Source organism: Saccopteryx leptura, chromosome 3, assembly GCF_036850995.1.
Source record: "Saccopteryx leptura isolate mSacLep1 chromosome 3, mSacLep1_pri_phased_curated, whole genome shotgun sequence".
Lineage (NCBI taxonomy): Eukaryota > Metazoa > Chordata > Mammalia > Chiroptera > Emballonuridae > Saccopteryx > Saccopteryx leptura.
Window position 1 is genome coordinate 103,151,119 of NC_089505.1, and position 17,767 is coordinate 103,168,885.

The window sequence follows — 17,767 nt, forward strand, 5'->3', positions numbered from 1 at the left end:
ATACAGTTGTTTCCCAGCACTGAGAGCACCAAAGCTGAGGGGACAGCCCCAGATTCAGGGCTGCTCTATGTGTGGTACAGACACCTGGCCCAGAGGGCAGGGGAAAGTTCAGTGGGGTGCTATTGTTTGTGTCTTTGACTTGGATCTCTGCAGATTTCAGGACTTCTCGGAGTCAGCTGTCAGTCATGCCAGGACTAGAGAGGGGCTCACCTCTGCCCAAATCCAGTCCCTGGAGCTGACCTACTCCACTTGGGCCACAGAGGTTATGGTTACAGCAGGAATGTCTAGGTCAGGCATGGCCAACATACGGCCCGCATGCCGGATCTGGCCTGCGTAATGAGTTTATGCAGCCTGTGATTAAATTTTTAATATTCTCTGCACGACGCACTGGAAATGAAATATTTTAAATCATTATACATAAACTATGATATCTAACCTTTGTACAACAATGAAAGTTAAAATCTCAGCTACTCAGAAGGGGAAGCATCTTTGATTATTGGAAATCGAGATATTTAAGAAGAATTCTGTGTGTGACTAATCTAGGGTTAACCTCCAATAATTGAATGGATTCGCAATACTTCTTTATTTTTAAAAAAAATTCCATTAAGTTTTTTTTGTTAATTTGTACTAAATTACATTTATTCATAAACAAATTACATAATAAAGTTTTGTTTACTTAAATGAATCATTTTTGTATTTTAACATTTTTTAATTTTAATATTTTGTCCGGCGTGTAAAATGTTTTCTTTCTAATCTGTCCCGGGGGCAAAAACTGTTGGCCACGCCTGGTCTAGTTTGATGTGCAGGAGTGCTTTGCTTTGCTTTCTGGGTGAGAGCAACTGCTGAATTTCTGGAACATAGCATGTCCCTTTGACATTTCAGAACAGCTTGTTAAAGACATCAGGAAGCTGTGCAGTACCTAGCTTTGTCTGTTTCCCAGACTTGACAAACCTTTTTTTTCCTGGGAATGCCAGTAATGGTTCCCAAGGCTGTGTTTGGAAAATTGTGCTCTAGGGCCAAGGCTGAGAGGTGGGACTGTTGCATCACCCCTACTATGTTCCATAGTATCCTGGGCTCCAATGCCCTGTGCCATTTTCAGTCTTGGAGAGGCCTTGACCTGGATGAGAGCTTAAGAAAAGGGGCTAGTGTTATCATTGGTACTGGGTCTTGTGAGCATAACCCCAAGGGATCATCCAGCGTCCAATAGAAATTGGATAGACGTGTAGTTTGTCTAGTCACTTTCCAAAGGATGTCCATGAGGACAATAAAAGGATCTGGGGGCTCTAGGTGAGGTGGGGATAGAGGCAGTCCTGGACACCTCCCAGCTTGTTCAGGTAGTTGGGCTGGTGGGCCTGCTCTGGCCTCACTACTGAAAGACCCTCCTGGGTGAGCAGACAAGTAGGATCCTTCTGAACCCAACTGGTCAGGACCCTACTTCTGTCCCAGGCAGGTCAGCTTGCCAGCTTGGGGGCAGAATTGCCAAGGCCAGCTTCCAGGTCTAGAGCTCCAGTTGCTAGCTGTGTGACCCACTAAATTCCTTGACCCCTCTGTAAAACGATCCCACTCCAGTGTTGTTGGGAAGGTTAAGAAGGCTCTGGGCTGGATGGGGACTTGGAAAAACCAGGATGGTCAGAAGCTGGCCAGCCTGCAGGCAGTAAACCTAGGCAACAGCCTAGAACCTGCAATGACAGAAACCACGTAAGACCTTTCTTGGATACAGACACTAGGCTGGGCTATGGGCTCTATCTCCTGGAACTCAGTGAGTCTAAGAGGTGGGTGTTATTGCTGCCATTTTAGCCTTCTTGCTTTGACCCCACAACACTAAGGCTGGACACTGTCCTGCTTCCTGCTCCGGGCAGCAGTGAGCAATGGGACAGAAAGGACAGTATCACAGCGAAGATAACATGACGCGAACATTCTTTATTTTCCTTGTACTTGCAACTGTGTTCGTGTTAGTGTGAAGAACATCCATAAACAAACCGCTCAACATAATATAACATGGAGTAGGCACTGCCCACAGAATTCAACAAAGGCCCTCCTGCCCCCCTACACAGTCTATTTAAAATAAGCTGCTTTTAGCTGTCATGTCACTGGGCATGGGGGAGAAGTCTGCATGATTGGGTAGGGTGGCAGGGTATAGGGGTAGAGCCGGGATTCAATCCCAGAAGGTAACACCCAAGTCTGCTTTCGATGGCCCAGGCTACCTGAAGACCAGGGGCAAAAGGACAAAGTCAGGCCAGCTGGGGATCCAGAAGAATGTGGGCACCATGGCCCAGTGAAATGCACGTGGTCCAGGAACCAGTCAACCAAAGGAGGAGGAGCCAGAGTGGGCACTGCCTCCCTCAAAGGGGGTCCTGGTCCCCCTCTTCATTCTGTGGGCTGCTTCTCCCCAAAGGGGTGTGGCCAATGGGCCCAGGAGTGGTTAGCAGTACACCTGGAGCAGGGGTGCCCCTGAGGAGTCTGTGTCGGTGCCCTGGAAGGATGAGTCGTGGCTGGCTGGGTATCCTGAGGAGGAAGAGAAGAGGAAAGAGGCTGAAAGGGGGAGGAGCTTATCCAGGACCCATGGGCAGGGAGATGCCCGCTGAGAAGGAGCAGAGTGGGACTTGAGCCTGGGTTAGTGTGATCCTGGCTGAGTGACCCATTCGGATTCTTGACCTCTGAGGCCCCGCCTTCCTCTCTGAAGAAGGCTAACAGCCCTGCTCCCAGGGGCTTGTGAAGGCCAGGAAGACAGCAGTAGAAATCATGCAGTCTTCAGCACCATGCTGGATGGATGGCCTCCCGCCCTCACCAGTGACTTGGGCTTAGAAGCGGGGGTCCCATCACTTCCAGTTTGTCTGTTCTGGGCACCATCCCTCTGCTGGTTCAGGGACAGCCCCTGAATCTCCCAAATGAACCCTTTAAACTAGCTTGCAGGATTGGGATGGCATCTGTGGCCGCTCAGGCTTCTCGTTCCTTTCTGATCCCATCCTCACCCACCCCAGGAAAGAGTTGGGAGAGGGGAATGTGCGGGCCCCTAGGGCAGTCCCCTCTCCTTTCCACACTCCTCATCAGGTCAGGACCAAACCTGGGGCTCCGAAAGGCCTCAGCTTCCTGGCGATGGCGTCGGCAGTCGTCTCCTGGGAGATCTGCACTGTGAGTTCTAGGAAGGGAACATGAGGGCGGGCAGCGGTCGTTACCACATCTTTGTAACTCCACTCCCCACTCCTGCCCCCAACCAACCCAACGAGGGAGGGCCACTCACCACTGGGCTACAGAAGCATTGTTTAACACAAAGACAGATAAAGTGGTGTGTGTGTGTGTCCATGTGCATGGGTACACACAGTGGTGGGTGGTGGCTGTTTTGATTAGGCCAAATTCATACGGGTTCCTGAGTCCTGCTAACCAGGCCAGGCCTGGAAGCTACTCTGGTAGGTGGTAGCAAGGGATAGAAGGAGCCTGTTAGGGGAAGCAGAGGAGTTGAGAAAAAGGAGGAAAAGGAGGAGGAAGAGCAGGGACTGGCTAAGGGGTGGAACCACAGTGGCCAAAGACCCCAGTGCTGCCCTCCCTTGGCCAAAGCCTCCTCCATTCTCCCCCTCTGCCTGTGGGGCCCCACCTACCGTCCTGGCTCAGCCCAGAGCCCACCATGGTCTCATGGCCACTGTCAGGGGCAGTGGCAGCAGGGGCAGCAGCCCGGCTTGAGCGCCGCTCTGTGGTCTGTGGGCGGGAGCGGCTCTTTCGGGTACTGATGCGAATAATGCCGCGTACCAGGCGGCCCTCAGCATCCTGCTCATCCAGGTGGTAGTCCTGCGTGATGCTGTTGATAAGGTCCGAGATCTTACTGGTCTTCTCGAGGAACACAGTGTCTGAGGTGCACTTGGCCAGCTCGTCGATCTGGTGTACGCTGAACAACTCCGTCAGCTTCTTGAAGATAAGCACATCGATCTCTCGGCTCGACATGGAGCCACTGCCTATCTCAGGCAGGTCCAGGTCCGACTCGTGGAATGAATAGTACTCCTCAGAGCCCCGGGGGCTGCTGGGAAGGGTGCTGGGCAGGCTGTGCCGCATGGGTGGGGGCTCATACAGCGGCTCCTTGCAGCAGGAGTCCGCATCGGGGGCCGGAGCAGTGCTGCGGTAGGGGTACACAGGGATGCCTTTGAGCTTGACGTCAGGGTAGCTGAAGCTGCTACCCATGGCTGACTTGAGCCGCTGGCCATCCCGCCGGCCGGGGGGTGCACGATCGGGACTGGGGGGCACTCCGTTGTGCTCCTTGGCCCAGTTGGCTTCCGCAGCCCCCTCAGGGGATTCCCCAGTGGACAAACAGGGGCTGCAGCCCCGTACACAGGCGCCACAGCGCTGGAGGCAATCCCGGCAGCGGCGGAAGCAGAAGGCAGCCCGGCACCAGTCCCAAACCCAGGGTCGCCAGAGAAGGCAGCAGGCTGGGGCCTCGGCAGCAGGCTCAGCAGAGCTGGAGATGAAGGTAAGGCTCTCGGGACCATGGTGGCCAGGATCCTTGGGGTCCGGCCTACGGGTGCGGCGGCTTGGTGGGGGCTGAGATGGCTCATCATAGGTCTCCAGGCATAGTTCTGTTGGCTGCTCCCAGGGTCCCAAGCGTGGGGGCCCAGATGATGGGCGGGACTGTCCAGGGCGGGGCATGGCTCATTACATGGTTTGCTGCAGCCAGGCACCTGTGGAGAGAGGCCAAGAAGGAGTCAGGATCAGAGGTTAGGGGGGCAAGCTCTGGCGCCGACCTGAGGAACTTTAGACTTCGGTTTCTGAGAGGCCTGTGAGGTGGATGGACCCAAATATGCCCACAAACCCTCAGCTAGTGTGTTCTTCCTCCCCAAAGAGGTTAAATTATCTGTAGTTTAAACTCTCTGTAGTAGGTAAACTACAGAGTTGAACCTACATGTCAAAATCTACTGGGCCTTCACACCCATTAGAACGATTACTATTTGGAAAACAACAACAGAAAGTGACAAGCATTGGAGAGAATGTGAAGTTGGAACCCTGTGCATCGCTGGTGGGAATGCAGAATGGCACAGCTGCTGTGGAAACAGCAGTCTGGTGGCTCCTCAAAAAATTAAACATAGATTTACGATATGATCCAGCAATTCCACTTCTGGGTATATACAAAAGGACAGACAACAAGGACTTAAACATATATTTGTGCATGAATGTTCACAGCAGCATTGTTCACAATAAGCAAAAGGTGAAAACAACCCAGAGGTCTCTTGAGAGATGAATGAATAAAACAAAACATGATACACACACACAATGAAATACTGTTCAGCCCTAAAAAGGAATGAAATTGGCCCTGGCCGGTTGGCTCAGTGGTAGAGCATCGGCCTGGTGTGCAGAAGTGCCGGGTTTGATTCCCGGCCAGGGCACACAGGAGACGCGCCCATCTGCTTCTCCACCCCTCCCCCTCTCCTTCCTCTCTGTCTCTCTCTTCCCCTCCCGCAGCCGAGGCTCCACTGGAGCAAAGATGGCCCGGGCGCTGGGGATGGCTCCTCGGCCTCTGCCCCAGGCGCTAGAGTGGCTCTGGTCGCAACAGAGCAACGCTCCGGAGGGGCAGAGCGTCGCCCCCTGGTGGGCGTGCCAGGTGGATCCCGGTTGGGCGCATGTGGGAGTCTGTCTGACTGTCTCTCCCCGTTTCTGGCTTCAGAAAAATACAGGAAAAAAAAAAAAAGGAATGAAATTTTGCTACATGCTACAACACAGATGAGCCTTGAGACATTATGCTAAGTGAAATAAGCCTGACATAAAAGGACAAATATTGTATGGCCACACTTACATGAAGTATCTGGAATAGTCAAATTCATAGAGACAGAAAGAACGGTGGTTGCCAGGGACTGGGAGCAGGAGGAACTGGTAGAGTTTCAGTTTGGGAAGATAAAAAGCTTCCAGAGATGGATGGTGGTGACAGTTACACAACATTGTGACTGTGTTTAATGCCACAGGAATATATGGATAAAATGATTTTTTAAAATGTTAAAATGGGGCCCTGGCTGGTTGGCTCAGTGGTAGAGCATCAGCCTGGCTTGTGGATGTCCTGGGTTCGATTCTGGGTCAGGGCACACAGAAGAAGTGCCCATCTGCTTCTCCACCCTCCCCCTCTTGTTCTCTCTCTCTCTCTCTCTTTCTTTTCCCTTCCTGCAGCCATGGTTCTATTGGAGCGAGTTGACCCCGGTGCTAAGGATGGCTCCATGGCCTCGGCCTTAGGTGCTAAGAAGACCTTGGTTGCTAAGCAAAGGAGCAACACCCCAGATGGGCAGTGCAATGCCCCTGAGTGGGCTTGCCAGGTGGATCCCCTTCAGGACCATGCAGGAGTCTGTCTCTGCTTCCCGTCCTCTCACTGAATTAAAAAAAAAAATGTTAAAATGGTAAATGTAATTTATAGATAGTTTACTTTTTTTTTTTACATTTCACCACATTAAAAAAAAAAGTCTCCTAGGATCTTGCTGTCTGGGGAATGTTCTCCCCAGTTTCTTCCCACTGTCGGTAACCCACCCAGCACAGAGACACTGAGGCTGCTCATCAAATGTTTCCATGTGACTTACTACAGAACCTGATCATCACCACCTTCTCTCTCTTCCCCTCCTCCTTCAAATCAGAGATGGGAATGTAATGGGGACTTCATCAATATTTCAGTATGGCTCAGATTTGCTATTCTAGCAACATTTAGCACAAAACAGTTTTACTTCCTTTGATTAGACAAGGAAGCCAAGCCTCAAAATACATCTTCTTTCCCTTTTTGACTTGGTTGCTAGTAAGCTCAGTGTTAAGACTTCACCCATTTCATAAATACTGAGTCTGGCCCTGTGTTAGGCACTGTAGAACCAAAGATGAATGTAGACCCTGTTCTTCTGATTTATAAATGATTTTTGGGGGAAAACGGATGGGACATGTATTTAGATAAGGCATTAGGGGAGTAAATAATTCTGCCAGAGGTAGTCGGGAGACATTATGTATAGATATATTTGCGAGGGTCCTTGATCACATGTAGGGGTTTGTAGGGCAGTAATTCTCCTAAGCCTGGATTTTCTAAAATAATAATCTCTTATCTTTTTATCCCTGTGGCACTGGTGGAGTCCTAGAACTGGTAATGTGTGAGAACTAGGTGTCAGGATACCTGTGTTCTAGTCCCAGTTCTGGCTTTAACAGGCAATGTGCTTTGGGCAAACCAATGCCACCTCCCTAAACAAAACCACCATCATCTCTCACCCAGATACTCCAGACCACCATTCTGGCCACCTCCATTCCTTTCTAACTGCTCCAGCCAGTGAGAACTTTAAAACACACACACACACACACACACACCCCAAAACCTACAAGTCTGGAGAAACTTGGTAAATACCACTTTAATCAAATGATCAAAGTTAACATCATCAATAATGAGATGTACTGACATCATGTGCCTCTTGATATTATGCACTAAGAAGGATACAAGACCATTTATGAAGTATTCCTGCTCCAAATGCTTAACCTGAATGTAATCATGAGGAAACATCAGACAAGCCCAAGTCGAGGGACATGACAAATACAATATGTGATACTGGACTGGATCCTAGATCAAGAGGAAAAGCTGGAAATTGAATAATGTGAATAACTGGTGAAATTTAAAAGTAGACTGTATATTATTTAATAGTATTGTGTCAATATTAAATTCCCCGAATTTGATTACTATGGTTATATAAGATAATGTTCTTATTCTTAGGAAATTTCCACTTAAACAATTAGGGGTAAAGGAGCATGATGTCTGCAACATCTCAAAAGTTCCCCCCCAAAATCAGAAGGTGTATGAATATAGAGAAAGGAAGGGAGGGATTGTTAGCCATGGTGAATGGGGATGAGGAAGACACAGGAGTTCTTTAACTTTTCCTACAACTCTTCAACCCACTCTGCTGTCCCCATTCAGCAATCTTTCGCTAAGGACCCTCCAGAACCCCACATCTCTTTGCCCACCGCCTTCTGTTGGGCTCTGTGTCAGCTGGGTTAGCCTTGAACCCACTGTTTGAAGATAAGCCTAGAGGTACAGGGACTGTGTCTGATTCCTTCTGCCTCAGTGTCTGAAACAGGGTTGGGGACAGTAAGTTCTTCAGAGAACTGACACATTCTGTGTGACCTCAGGGTAGAACAAGGACCATTGGGTGGAAATTAAAAGGACTCAGGCTCCAGGCTGACCAGAGTGGAGATAGCAGTGTCTGGACGGGTATGTGTGTAAATCCCTTCTCCAAAGGTGTACAAACTGGAATTGTAATAGTCCCTCACAGCCCAGAAAGGCAAAGCAAGTGTTTAAAAACTTTTGCCTTGACTTGAGCAATGTGGAACTGAGAATGGATTCATTCATTCACTCAATTAACAAATATTAACTGAGGGCCTACTATGTGTCAGACAGTTTTAAATTCTGTGGACATTGGGCTAAAATAGACAAAATCCCCTAACCTCAGGAGTTTGAATTCTAGTGAAAGAGTTAGTTATTGATGACTTATACTGTTCTAACTGCTTTAAAGTATTAAATCAATTAATTCACACAATCCTATTCATGGGCATTATTATTATTACTATATATATTAGAGTCTAAATAAGTTGTTCAGAGCCACACATTTATTTGTACCCAACCAGCCTGGCCCAGACTCTTTTTTTTTTTTTTTTTTTTTTGTATTTTTCCGAAGCTGGAAACAGGGAGGCAGTCAGACAGACTCCCGCATGTGCCCGACTGGGATCCACCCAGCATGCCCACCAGGGGCGATGCTCTGCCCATCTGGAGCATTGCTCTGTCGCAACCAGAGCCATTCTAGCACCTGAGGCAGAAGCCATGGAGCCATCCTCAGCGCCTGGGCCAACTTTCCTCCAGTGGAGCCTCGGCTGCAAGAGGGGAAGAGAGAGACAGAGAGGAAGGAGAGGGGGAGGGGTGGAGAAGCAGATGGGTGCCTCTCCTGTGTGCCCTGGCCGGGAATCGAACCCGGGACTCCTGCACGCCAGGCCGATGCTCTACCATTGAGCCAACCGGCCTGGGTCCAGACTCTTATCCACTAACCCAACCCACCTATTACTTGGGAGGAAAGGGGCAGTCAAAGCAGCCAGGTGCCAGCTCCATGGACAAACCTGTGCGGGAGGAGGGTCCACAGAGGGAGCCCTGACTCTTTCAGGCTCAGACCTTGCCTGAGGAGAAAGGTGAGCTTATCTACACTGTTTCAACCACACTGAGCTCTGGGGGGTCTGGGGTTTGTAAGAACATCAAGGGGTTACTGATGGTGGTCCAGGTCACTGTCTCCTCCACCTCCAAGGCTTTAGGATTTACCATTATTCATTAAATTCATCCAATAAATATTTACTGAGCACTTACCACGTGCCCAGCATTGTGGTAAACGCTGGGGAAACAGCAGTGAATGGGCCAGAAACAGGCTCCAGTGCAACAGGGCTTTTGCTTTATTTAACGCTCACAATTGCCCTGTAAGTATTATATCTCCATTCTACAGACAAGGAGTCTGATGCCCAGAGAGATGGAGTGACTTGCCCAGAGACACAGAGCTGGAAAGGTATACAACCACATTTGTACTGTGGTCTTCCAGACTCCAGAGCCGTGAACTGTGCTCTGTGCCACAGGACTTGAATGGGAGTGGGATGAAGGGAAGGGGAGCAAACCCAGAGGTAAAGACAATATCTGGCCTCAGTTTTCCCCTCCCCTCTAGTCCCTGAACCCTCCTGAAGTCAAACTCAGCCAATTTCATCTCGGCTGTATCTTACCCTTGATGCTGCTGCCCCCACCTCCAAAATCCTAGGAATACTGGTCCTTTGGTTTTGTGAGAGGAGGGCTCCTGTTCCTATTATGGCCTGGGGCAAGATTGTAGGCTTCAGTTTTCTTCTTTAACAAGGGGAGAGGTGAGTCTCTTCGTGTATGCACCACGTGAGGTTTAAATGAGATATTGCATTCAGGGGCTTTAGCACCTGGGAGGGACTGGGTCACTGGGTGCCCCAAGGCACCGCAGGGATCTTCTTCAGGTCAGAGGATGCCAGAACCGCCCTCCTCACTTCTTATTGATGCTCTTCCCCACCCCCTTAGTCCCTGAGAACTCCCACACTCAGGGGTCTGTCTCCTTAGCGCCTCCCTCCTCCCAACGTTCCCAGGACAGACCCGGCTGCATCGGCCTCTGCCCTACACCCGTGTCCAGCCGAGTCTTGCACACCTGGCCGGGAAGGACATCCCAATTCTGCCCAGGCAACAGCCGTCTGTTCTCGCGCCCGGCATCCGTGCACCTCCAGTCTCTTCCTCCTAAGGCTCAACCCTCGACTCCCGCATTCGCGGACACCTGGTCCGTAGCAAAGGAGAACCAGACTCCGACATCGACCCTCGGAATATCACAGCCCCTACACCAGCAATGCCCTGGAGGCGAGCACCACCCTCCCCATCTGCAAGGGTCCTCCGCCCGCCGGCTGACCCAGCCTCCTGTCCTGACACTGTTCCTCTGGGTGTGCAAGGTCCCCGCCCCAAGCCAAGGCAGCCCTAAGGGCCAACACGACCCCCTTCACCCCCACTCTGCCCTCCCGGCCCAGGCGTCCGCCCAGGCCGCTCCCCGGCCCGGCCCGCGCACCCCGGAAGTGGGAGGGTGGCCCCCAAGGAGGCGGCCCCGGGACCCTCCCCCGCCCGCGTGCAGCCTCGGGGGTCTCTACAGAGTGGTGCCGCCCTGGTTCGCGCCCCCGCGGGCCCGCGCAGGGCTTACCTGTCCCGCCAGGTGAGCGCCTCTGGCTCGGCCCCTCCCCCCGCCCCCTTCTCCCCCACCGCTCACCTGGGGTGCAGGTGAGCGTCTCGCGGGAGCGCAGCACGGGCCGCCGCTGGGGACACACTTCCTACCTCCGCGAAGCGCCGCCGCCGCCGCCGTTGCCGTGCACCTGGGCCAAGGCCCCGCCCTGGGCGTTAGGTTGGCATCCAGGCCAGGCTTGGGCGCTTCGCCTGCGGACCCCGAGAGCTGTGCTCTGCCTAGTCTGGGTAAGTGAGGCCTGGTGGGCAGAGTGGACAGACGCTGGGGCCCAGTCACCTCTTCCGTAGACAGGTGGCCCTAGCATCTCCCAGCTCCAGGAGCGCATGCCTTAAAAGCTCAGCTAAAAGAGCATGTCACCTAGGATGGCCGTCCCTGACCCCGAGGCCTGTTTGATTTTCTGTTATACAGAACACTTCTGAACTTCTTTGTCACAGTACTCAGCACACTGTTGTTTTCTTGTCTTCTGTCTCTTCCTTTAGCCTCGGACTTTGAGGACAGGGTCTGGTCTTGTTCCCAGAGCTCCTGCACTGTAGAACCTGGCACATACTAGGTGCTCAGCAGATGTTCGCGATTGCATGAGCCACTGGGCTCTGATTTCTTTATTTGCCCTGAAGCAGAATTTGGTGCCTGGATCCTCTACTTTCTGGTCAGTTCACTTTCTCTATTCCAGGAAATCTGCCAGAGGAGACAGTACTTCTGCTCTGGGAGGAGGGGCCTGAGCTGTGCAGTTCTGAAAGACACATTCAACATCAGCAGCAGTGGCCAAAATGGGCCATGGTCACTCCATCCCATGGGGTCTTTACAAGAGGCAGCATTACTGAGTGGCAAGAAATCAGGCTCAGACTATCCTGGGTTCCTGCTCCCCTTAATAACAACTTAATTTAATAGCACCAATAAAGAAATTATTTAGGGAGCATCTCCAGGATACATGCTAAACCTTTTACTTGCATAGAATTATTTAATTCTTCCACTAGTCTGTGAGGTGGGGCAGGTGTTATCATTCCCATTTACCTGATAAGGAAACTGAGGCTTAGGAAGAGGCAATTATCTGCTTAGCAGTTGGCAACAACTGTGATTTAGGGCAAGGCACTTACCTTTGTAAGCCTCATCTGTGGAGGTAATAGTATCTTTTTCCAACTGGGAGAATTAAAAAAGATAATGGATGCAAAGTGAAATAAAGGCTGTAGGAAAAGATGACTGGAGGTAAGGATTGGTAAGTGGGAGTAATTTAATACTGCCTAGCCCTCTTCCCCTCCAGGTGTACCAAAACTACAGGACTCCCCCACCCAGCCCCTCTTTCACCTCCCACCCCCCAGATTGAGAGACTACCAATTAGAACAAAGCTCTTTGTCTGCCCTATTTGGGTTGGCAAGCCCTCCCCTTGCCAAGCCCTCCTCATACTCATCTTCTTGGAAGATGATTCTTACCGTAACTGGGGGGGTTTCCTATATCACCTCTCAAGACATCATCATCTCATTCCACAGGTGCCCTACCACGTGCACAGAGTAGATGTTCAATTTCCACCAGAGGCCCTCCATGGTGACCCCTCCCACTATATCTTGTCCACCTTCTCAGCTGGGGCAAGTGGCATATTGTGTCCTCATTTGGAGCACAGAAAGTGAGTCACATGGTGTACAGTTGAGCATCTGTGTACCCAAAGACCCTAAGTCCATTCCTGGGTACAAGGATTGCACACATACACTAGGAGATGTGTGCAAGAATGGTAGTAGAAACGTTGTTCACTGTAGCTCCAAACAAAAACACTCAAATGTCATTGACAGGAGATAAAGAATGAAAACAGCAATATGGCTGGGTCATGGTGATATAATATTGAGTGAAAAAATCAAGTCCCAGAAGAGCACATACAGAATGGTATCCTTTTTATGAAGTTCAAATACAAGTACAACTACTATGTTTAGGTATAATATTGGGTTGAATCATATGAAATTACTGTTTTTGACCTGTTTTAACCTATAAAAATGACAAATTCATAAGGTTCAGCATAATTTATGTGTGAAAAAAACCATTTAAAAAGAAGCAAGAGAATGAGAAACACAAAATTCAGAATAATGATTACCTGGGGTTGTGGGAAAAGAATCAGTGGCAGGGAGCCCATTAGTAGGTTTAATTTTTAGTAATGTTCTGGTTCTTGGGTTGGGTGGTAGATTCAAGGACTTTCATTTTTGAATGAATGAATGAAAATATAGAAACTTATTCTCTAAATAATTAAAGTCACTGTCTCTTGCAAAGTTCTCAAGGTAGCCAAAATGTGAACGTCTAGAGTCTATTTCACCCATCCATTTATTCTTTTTTAAAAAAATTATTTAGCGGCCCTGGCCGGTTGGCTCAGTGGTGGAGCATCGGCCTGGCGTGCAGGAGTCCTGGGTTCGATTCCCGGCCAGGGCACACAGGAGAGGCGCCCATCTGCTTCTCCACCCCTCCCCCTCTCTTCCCCTCCTGCAGCCAAGGCTCCATTGGAACAAGGTTGGCCAGGGCGCTGAGGATGGCTCTGTGGCCTCTGCCTCAGGCACTAGAGTGGCTCTGGTTGCAGCAGAGCGACACCCTAGGTGGGCAGAGCATCGCCCCTGGTGGGCGTGCTGGGTAGATCCCGGTCGGGTGCATGCAGGAGTCTGTCTGACTGCCTCCCCATTTCCAACTTCAGAAAAATACAAAAAAAAAAAAAAAAGAAAAAATATATTTAGCTATGACTTATGTATAGTAAAATTCACCTTTCTAGTGTACAGTTCTGTGAGTTTTGAAAAAATGCATGCATTGCATAACCACCACCACAACCAAGATCTAGATCAATTCCATAATCCCCGCAAATTCCCCCAAACCCCTCTGTAGTCAATCCCTCTCCTCAACCCAGCCCTTGGCAACCACACTGAACTTTTTTCTATCTCCATAGCTTTATTTATTTTTTATTTATTCTTTTTTTTTTTTTTTTTAGAAAGGGGGGTGGAGAGAGAGAGAGGAGAGAGAGAAGGGGGGGGGAGCAGGAAGCATCAACTCCCATATGTGCCTTGACCAGGCAAGCCCAGGGTTTTGAACCGGCGACCTCAGCATTTCCAGGTTGACGCTTTATCCACTGCGCCACCACAGGTCAGGCTCCATAGCTTTATTTTTTTCAGAACATTTCATTGTAAAAGTGCAGAACTGCACTACAAAATTCTAATTCTGTAGTACCTAAAAGGCTATGGATGAATAAAAACATAATGACTGAAGCGGCTTAGAACTACTTTTTTTTACCTAGAAAGAAAAAAAAATAAAAAGGAAGAAAGGCAAATATTCTTCTGAACCTCTGGCTGCACATTCTGATGTGTGAGGGATTCTTTGGAGCCCAAGCCCTGCCCCTCACCAGCTGTGTGGCCTTGGAGAAGCCACTTCCCATCTTATTGGTAAAATGGGGATGATAATGATTCCCCTTCTAGAGTGTTTTGTGGAGTGTTTTGCAAAAGGCACAAGTTAGCTGTTATTCCAACCACAACATACTGAAACCTCTCTCCTTCTTTGCTCCTCTTCCTCCCACACTTGAACACACCAGGTCCTTGCCACAGTGCATATTGAGAAACTTCATCAAAAACAGATGACTCTCTAGATGTGTACCCAAAAGAAAGGAAACAAGGACTCAGACAGATATTCACATGCCAATGTTCATTGTAACATTATTCACAATAGCCAAAAGATGGAAGAAACTCATGTCCATCAACAGATGACTGGGTAGACAAAATGTGGTATATACACAAAATGAAATATTATTCAGCAACCAAAAATGAAGTTCTGAGACATGCTGCAAAATAGATAAACCTTGAAGACATTATGCTAAGTGAAATAAGCCAGACACAAAAGGACAAAGATTGTGATTCCATTTATATTTAATATTTGGAACAGACAACTTTATAGAGACAGAAATTAGCGATTACCAGGGGCTGAGGGAGAAAGGAATAGGAAGTTGTTGCTTAATGGGTACAGATTTTTTTTTGTGTGTGTGGCAGAGACAGAGTCAGAGAGAGGGACAGATAGGGACAGACAGACAGGAAGGGAGAGAGATGAGAAACATCAATTCTTCATTGCGGCTCCTTAGTTCATTGATTAATTTCTCATATGTGCCTTGACTAGGGGGCTACAGCAGACCAAGTGACCCCTTGCTCGGGCCAGCGACCTTGGGTCCAAGCTGGTGAGCCTTGCTCAAACCAGATGAGCCTGCGCTCCAGCTGGTGACCTCGGGGTCTCAAACTTGGGTCCTCTGCATTCCAGTCCGACACTCTATCCACTGCGCCACCGCCTAGTTAGGTGGGTATAGGTTTTTTATTAGGATGATGAAAAATATTGGAAATAGATAATGGTAATGATTGCATAACAGTGTGAATGTAATTAATGACACTGAATTGTACATTTAAAAGTGTATATATATATAAACACAATCTAAAAAATATATAACAAAGGAAAGAGAGGTCTCCTGGGGTGAATTTCCCAGATAGCAATCTAGTCCTTCTGTGCACTTCCCTTTACAGTTCACAAAGTGAATACTTTTTAATTTGATCCTTGAAATAGCCCCAGGTGGGCATTGTCATATTCATCTTACAGATGGGGAAACCAGCTAATCAAGGTCCCAGGGCCCTACTGTGACAGAGTGGTGGATCTGGGTGGGAATCCAGCCCTTTTGGCCCCCAGTACAGTGCCCCACTCCCGGCCTTAGCTGCATTTGGGCTTCTTCCTAAGCAGAAAGGCCCACCTCTCTAACCAGAACCACCCAAGCTCAGCTTTGCCTCTTGGCCATGACGGGGGACGTTGTCCTCTGCTTCTACCACTGTTGTTCTGCTGTGTTCAATGTTTACTTTTCTGGTCTTCTTACTCGGCTACCATGCAGACTCCTGGGCTGGTGACAGACGGTGGTGGGAAGACGGAGGTACCAAGGATGGCTAGGTTTCTGGTTTGTGCTACTGGATGAATGGAGATGACTGAAGAGGACAAAGTTGAGGTGTAAGAGTACAAACTTGGTGTTAGACCCATTGAGTTGGAGGATTTGTGACATAGCCAAGAAATACCGTGATTGTATATATGGGTGACATTCAGAGTGATATTCAGTACCTATAAGACATGCAGCTTTGGGTGTCTGGAGGAGCAGCTGGTCAGGGGAATATGGATCCAGGTGTATCTGCTGCTTGCCTTCTGGTGTGCTTCTCCAACAGGGGGCACTAGGGGGCAGCACACAACAGCATAAAGGCCAGAACTTGAGTCTTAGGATCAGAGTTGGAGTTCTAGGGGCACCCCTGTTCAATTGCAGTGTGAATTTACTCTTTGAACCTCAGTATTTCTCATACAAAAAAATGGGTTTAATGTGAAGTAGGATGTACAGTGGTTCACAGTGTGAACTCTGGAGTCTGAGGACCCAAATCTGTGCCCCAACTCTGCCATTTACTAGCTGAGTGACTTGGGCTAACTTACTGAACTTCTCTGTGCCTCAGATACATTGTTTATAAAGTGAACGTAGTAGTAACAGTTTCATGTGGTGATTACAACATGGTAAGTGCTAAATAGATGATAGCTATTTTCTTTAAACCCTTTATTCCTGCCCAATCCCTACTGGGGCCATTCTGGACCAGTACTCTGAGGTAAGACCACCGCCTCTGAGAATCAGCAGGAGAACAAATTACTACTACTGACCATAACCACCTACTATGTGTTAGGTAAATTATGTGCCTAGTTCCATTTGATCCTCACAACAACTCAGTGAGTAGATCACAAATCCCCATTGTATATCTAAGAAAACAAAGGCTCAGAAATTTAAGCCACTTGCCCCAGATGACACAACAAATGAGTGGCAGAGCCCAGAGCTGAGCCCAAGTCCATTCTGCTCAGAGCCTGAACTCTTTGCAGTGATTCCTGTAGGTACCCCAGAAACCGGGTCCTAGAGATTGCCCCAGGCTCAACAGAATGGGGGATTCTCCCCTCAAGAATTCCCTTCTGTAATCAGCTCCAGTCTACTTACTATATACCCCTTTTCCCAGCTAGAATACCCTGGAGTTTGGAATGGAATAAATGGAATGGATTCAGTGGAAAGGAAACCTATGACACTGTGAAAGGGAACAGAATGGTGGAGGATGGGCAGAATTGGAATGTGGGAATTGAGGCTGTCTCTGCTCCTCTGATTGGTCAGGTCTGTCTGTACAGATCAGACAGTGGACCAATGACCACTCAGAGGTGCCTGTCCCCTCTCCTTTGCGGATGAAGGATGGTGTGCCCTGGAAGCTGAAGAGAACCAGGGGGGCCCAGGAGTTACCCTGGGGAGTGAGGGAAAGGTGAGCTGCGATCTGGGCTTGGCCAATGATGTGAATAAAGGTGCAGCTGTAGCCCCAGAATTCTAAGGAGATGGGCTGCAGAGGCTTCTGGAACTCTGGGTTGGGCTGTACGGTGGGGGCTCCCTGCCTTTAGCTAGTGCGGCACCCAGTTACTGAGCCTGGAGGGCGCTTTAGGGTAAGGTACCATCCTGTACCAGGGTGAGGCAGGGACTGCTGCTTGGTCCTGGAGTTGGTTCTAAACTCTAGTAGTATTTTTTACAGTCTTTGTGCCTAAAGAACCTTCATCAGACTCCTGCTGTTGAGGAAATGAGGCCCACAGGGGAATGGCTTTAAAAGCTGAGGTCACATAGTGAATAAGTGGAGGGCTCTGGAGGAGGTAGACCTCTACTTTTTCACCATGCTCTGTGTGATATTGAGAACAGTTCAAATTCTGCCTTAACCACCTAGTGGCTGTGTGAATTGGGGCAAGTGGTTCAGCCTCTCTGGGCTTTAGTTTCCACATCAGTAAAATCTTTTTTTTTTTTTACAGATACAGAGAGAGGGATAGATAGGAACAGACAGACAGGAATGGAGAGAGATGAGAAGCATCAATCATCAGTTTTTCATTGCGACCCCTTAATTGTTCATTGATTGCTTTCTATTGATTGCTTTCTCATATGTGCCTTGACCGTGGGGCCTTCAGCAGACTGAGTGACCCCTTGCTCAAGCCAGTGACCTTGGGTC

General features: G+C 49.1%; 1 protein-coding gene across 5 annotated transcripts in view; it reads right to left on the bottom strand.

Moving 5' to 3' along the window:
* Positions 1-752: 752 nt before the first annotated feature.
* Positions 753-17,767, bottom strand: part of KDF1 (keratinocyte differentiation factor 1) — a 339,326-nt gene continuing 322,311 nt past the window's right edge. For 2 of the 5 annotated variants that reach the window (XM_066375583.1, XM_066375584.1), the window contains exons 2-4: positions 3,597-4,664; positions 3,065-3,139; positions 753-2,505 (exon numbers count right to left, since the gene is read on the bottom strand). In XM_066375583.1, coding sequence (XP_066231680.1) covers positions 2,423-2,505; positions 3,065-3,139; positions 3,597-4,632 — 1,194 coding nt within the window. In that variant the 5' untranslated portion in view covers positions 4,633-4,664 and the 3' untranslated portion in view covers positions 753-2,422. The other 3 variants (XM_066375582.1, XM_066375579.1, XM_066375581.1) reach the window with 3 other exon arrangements.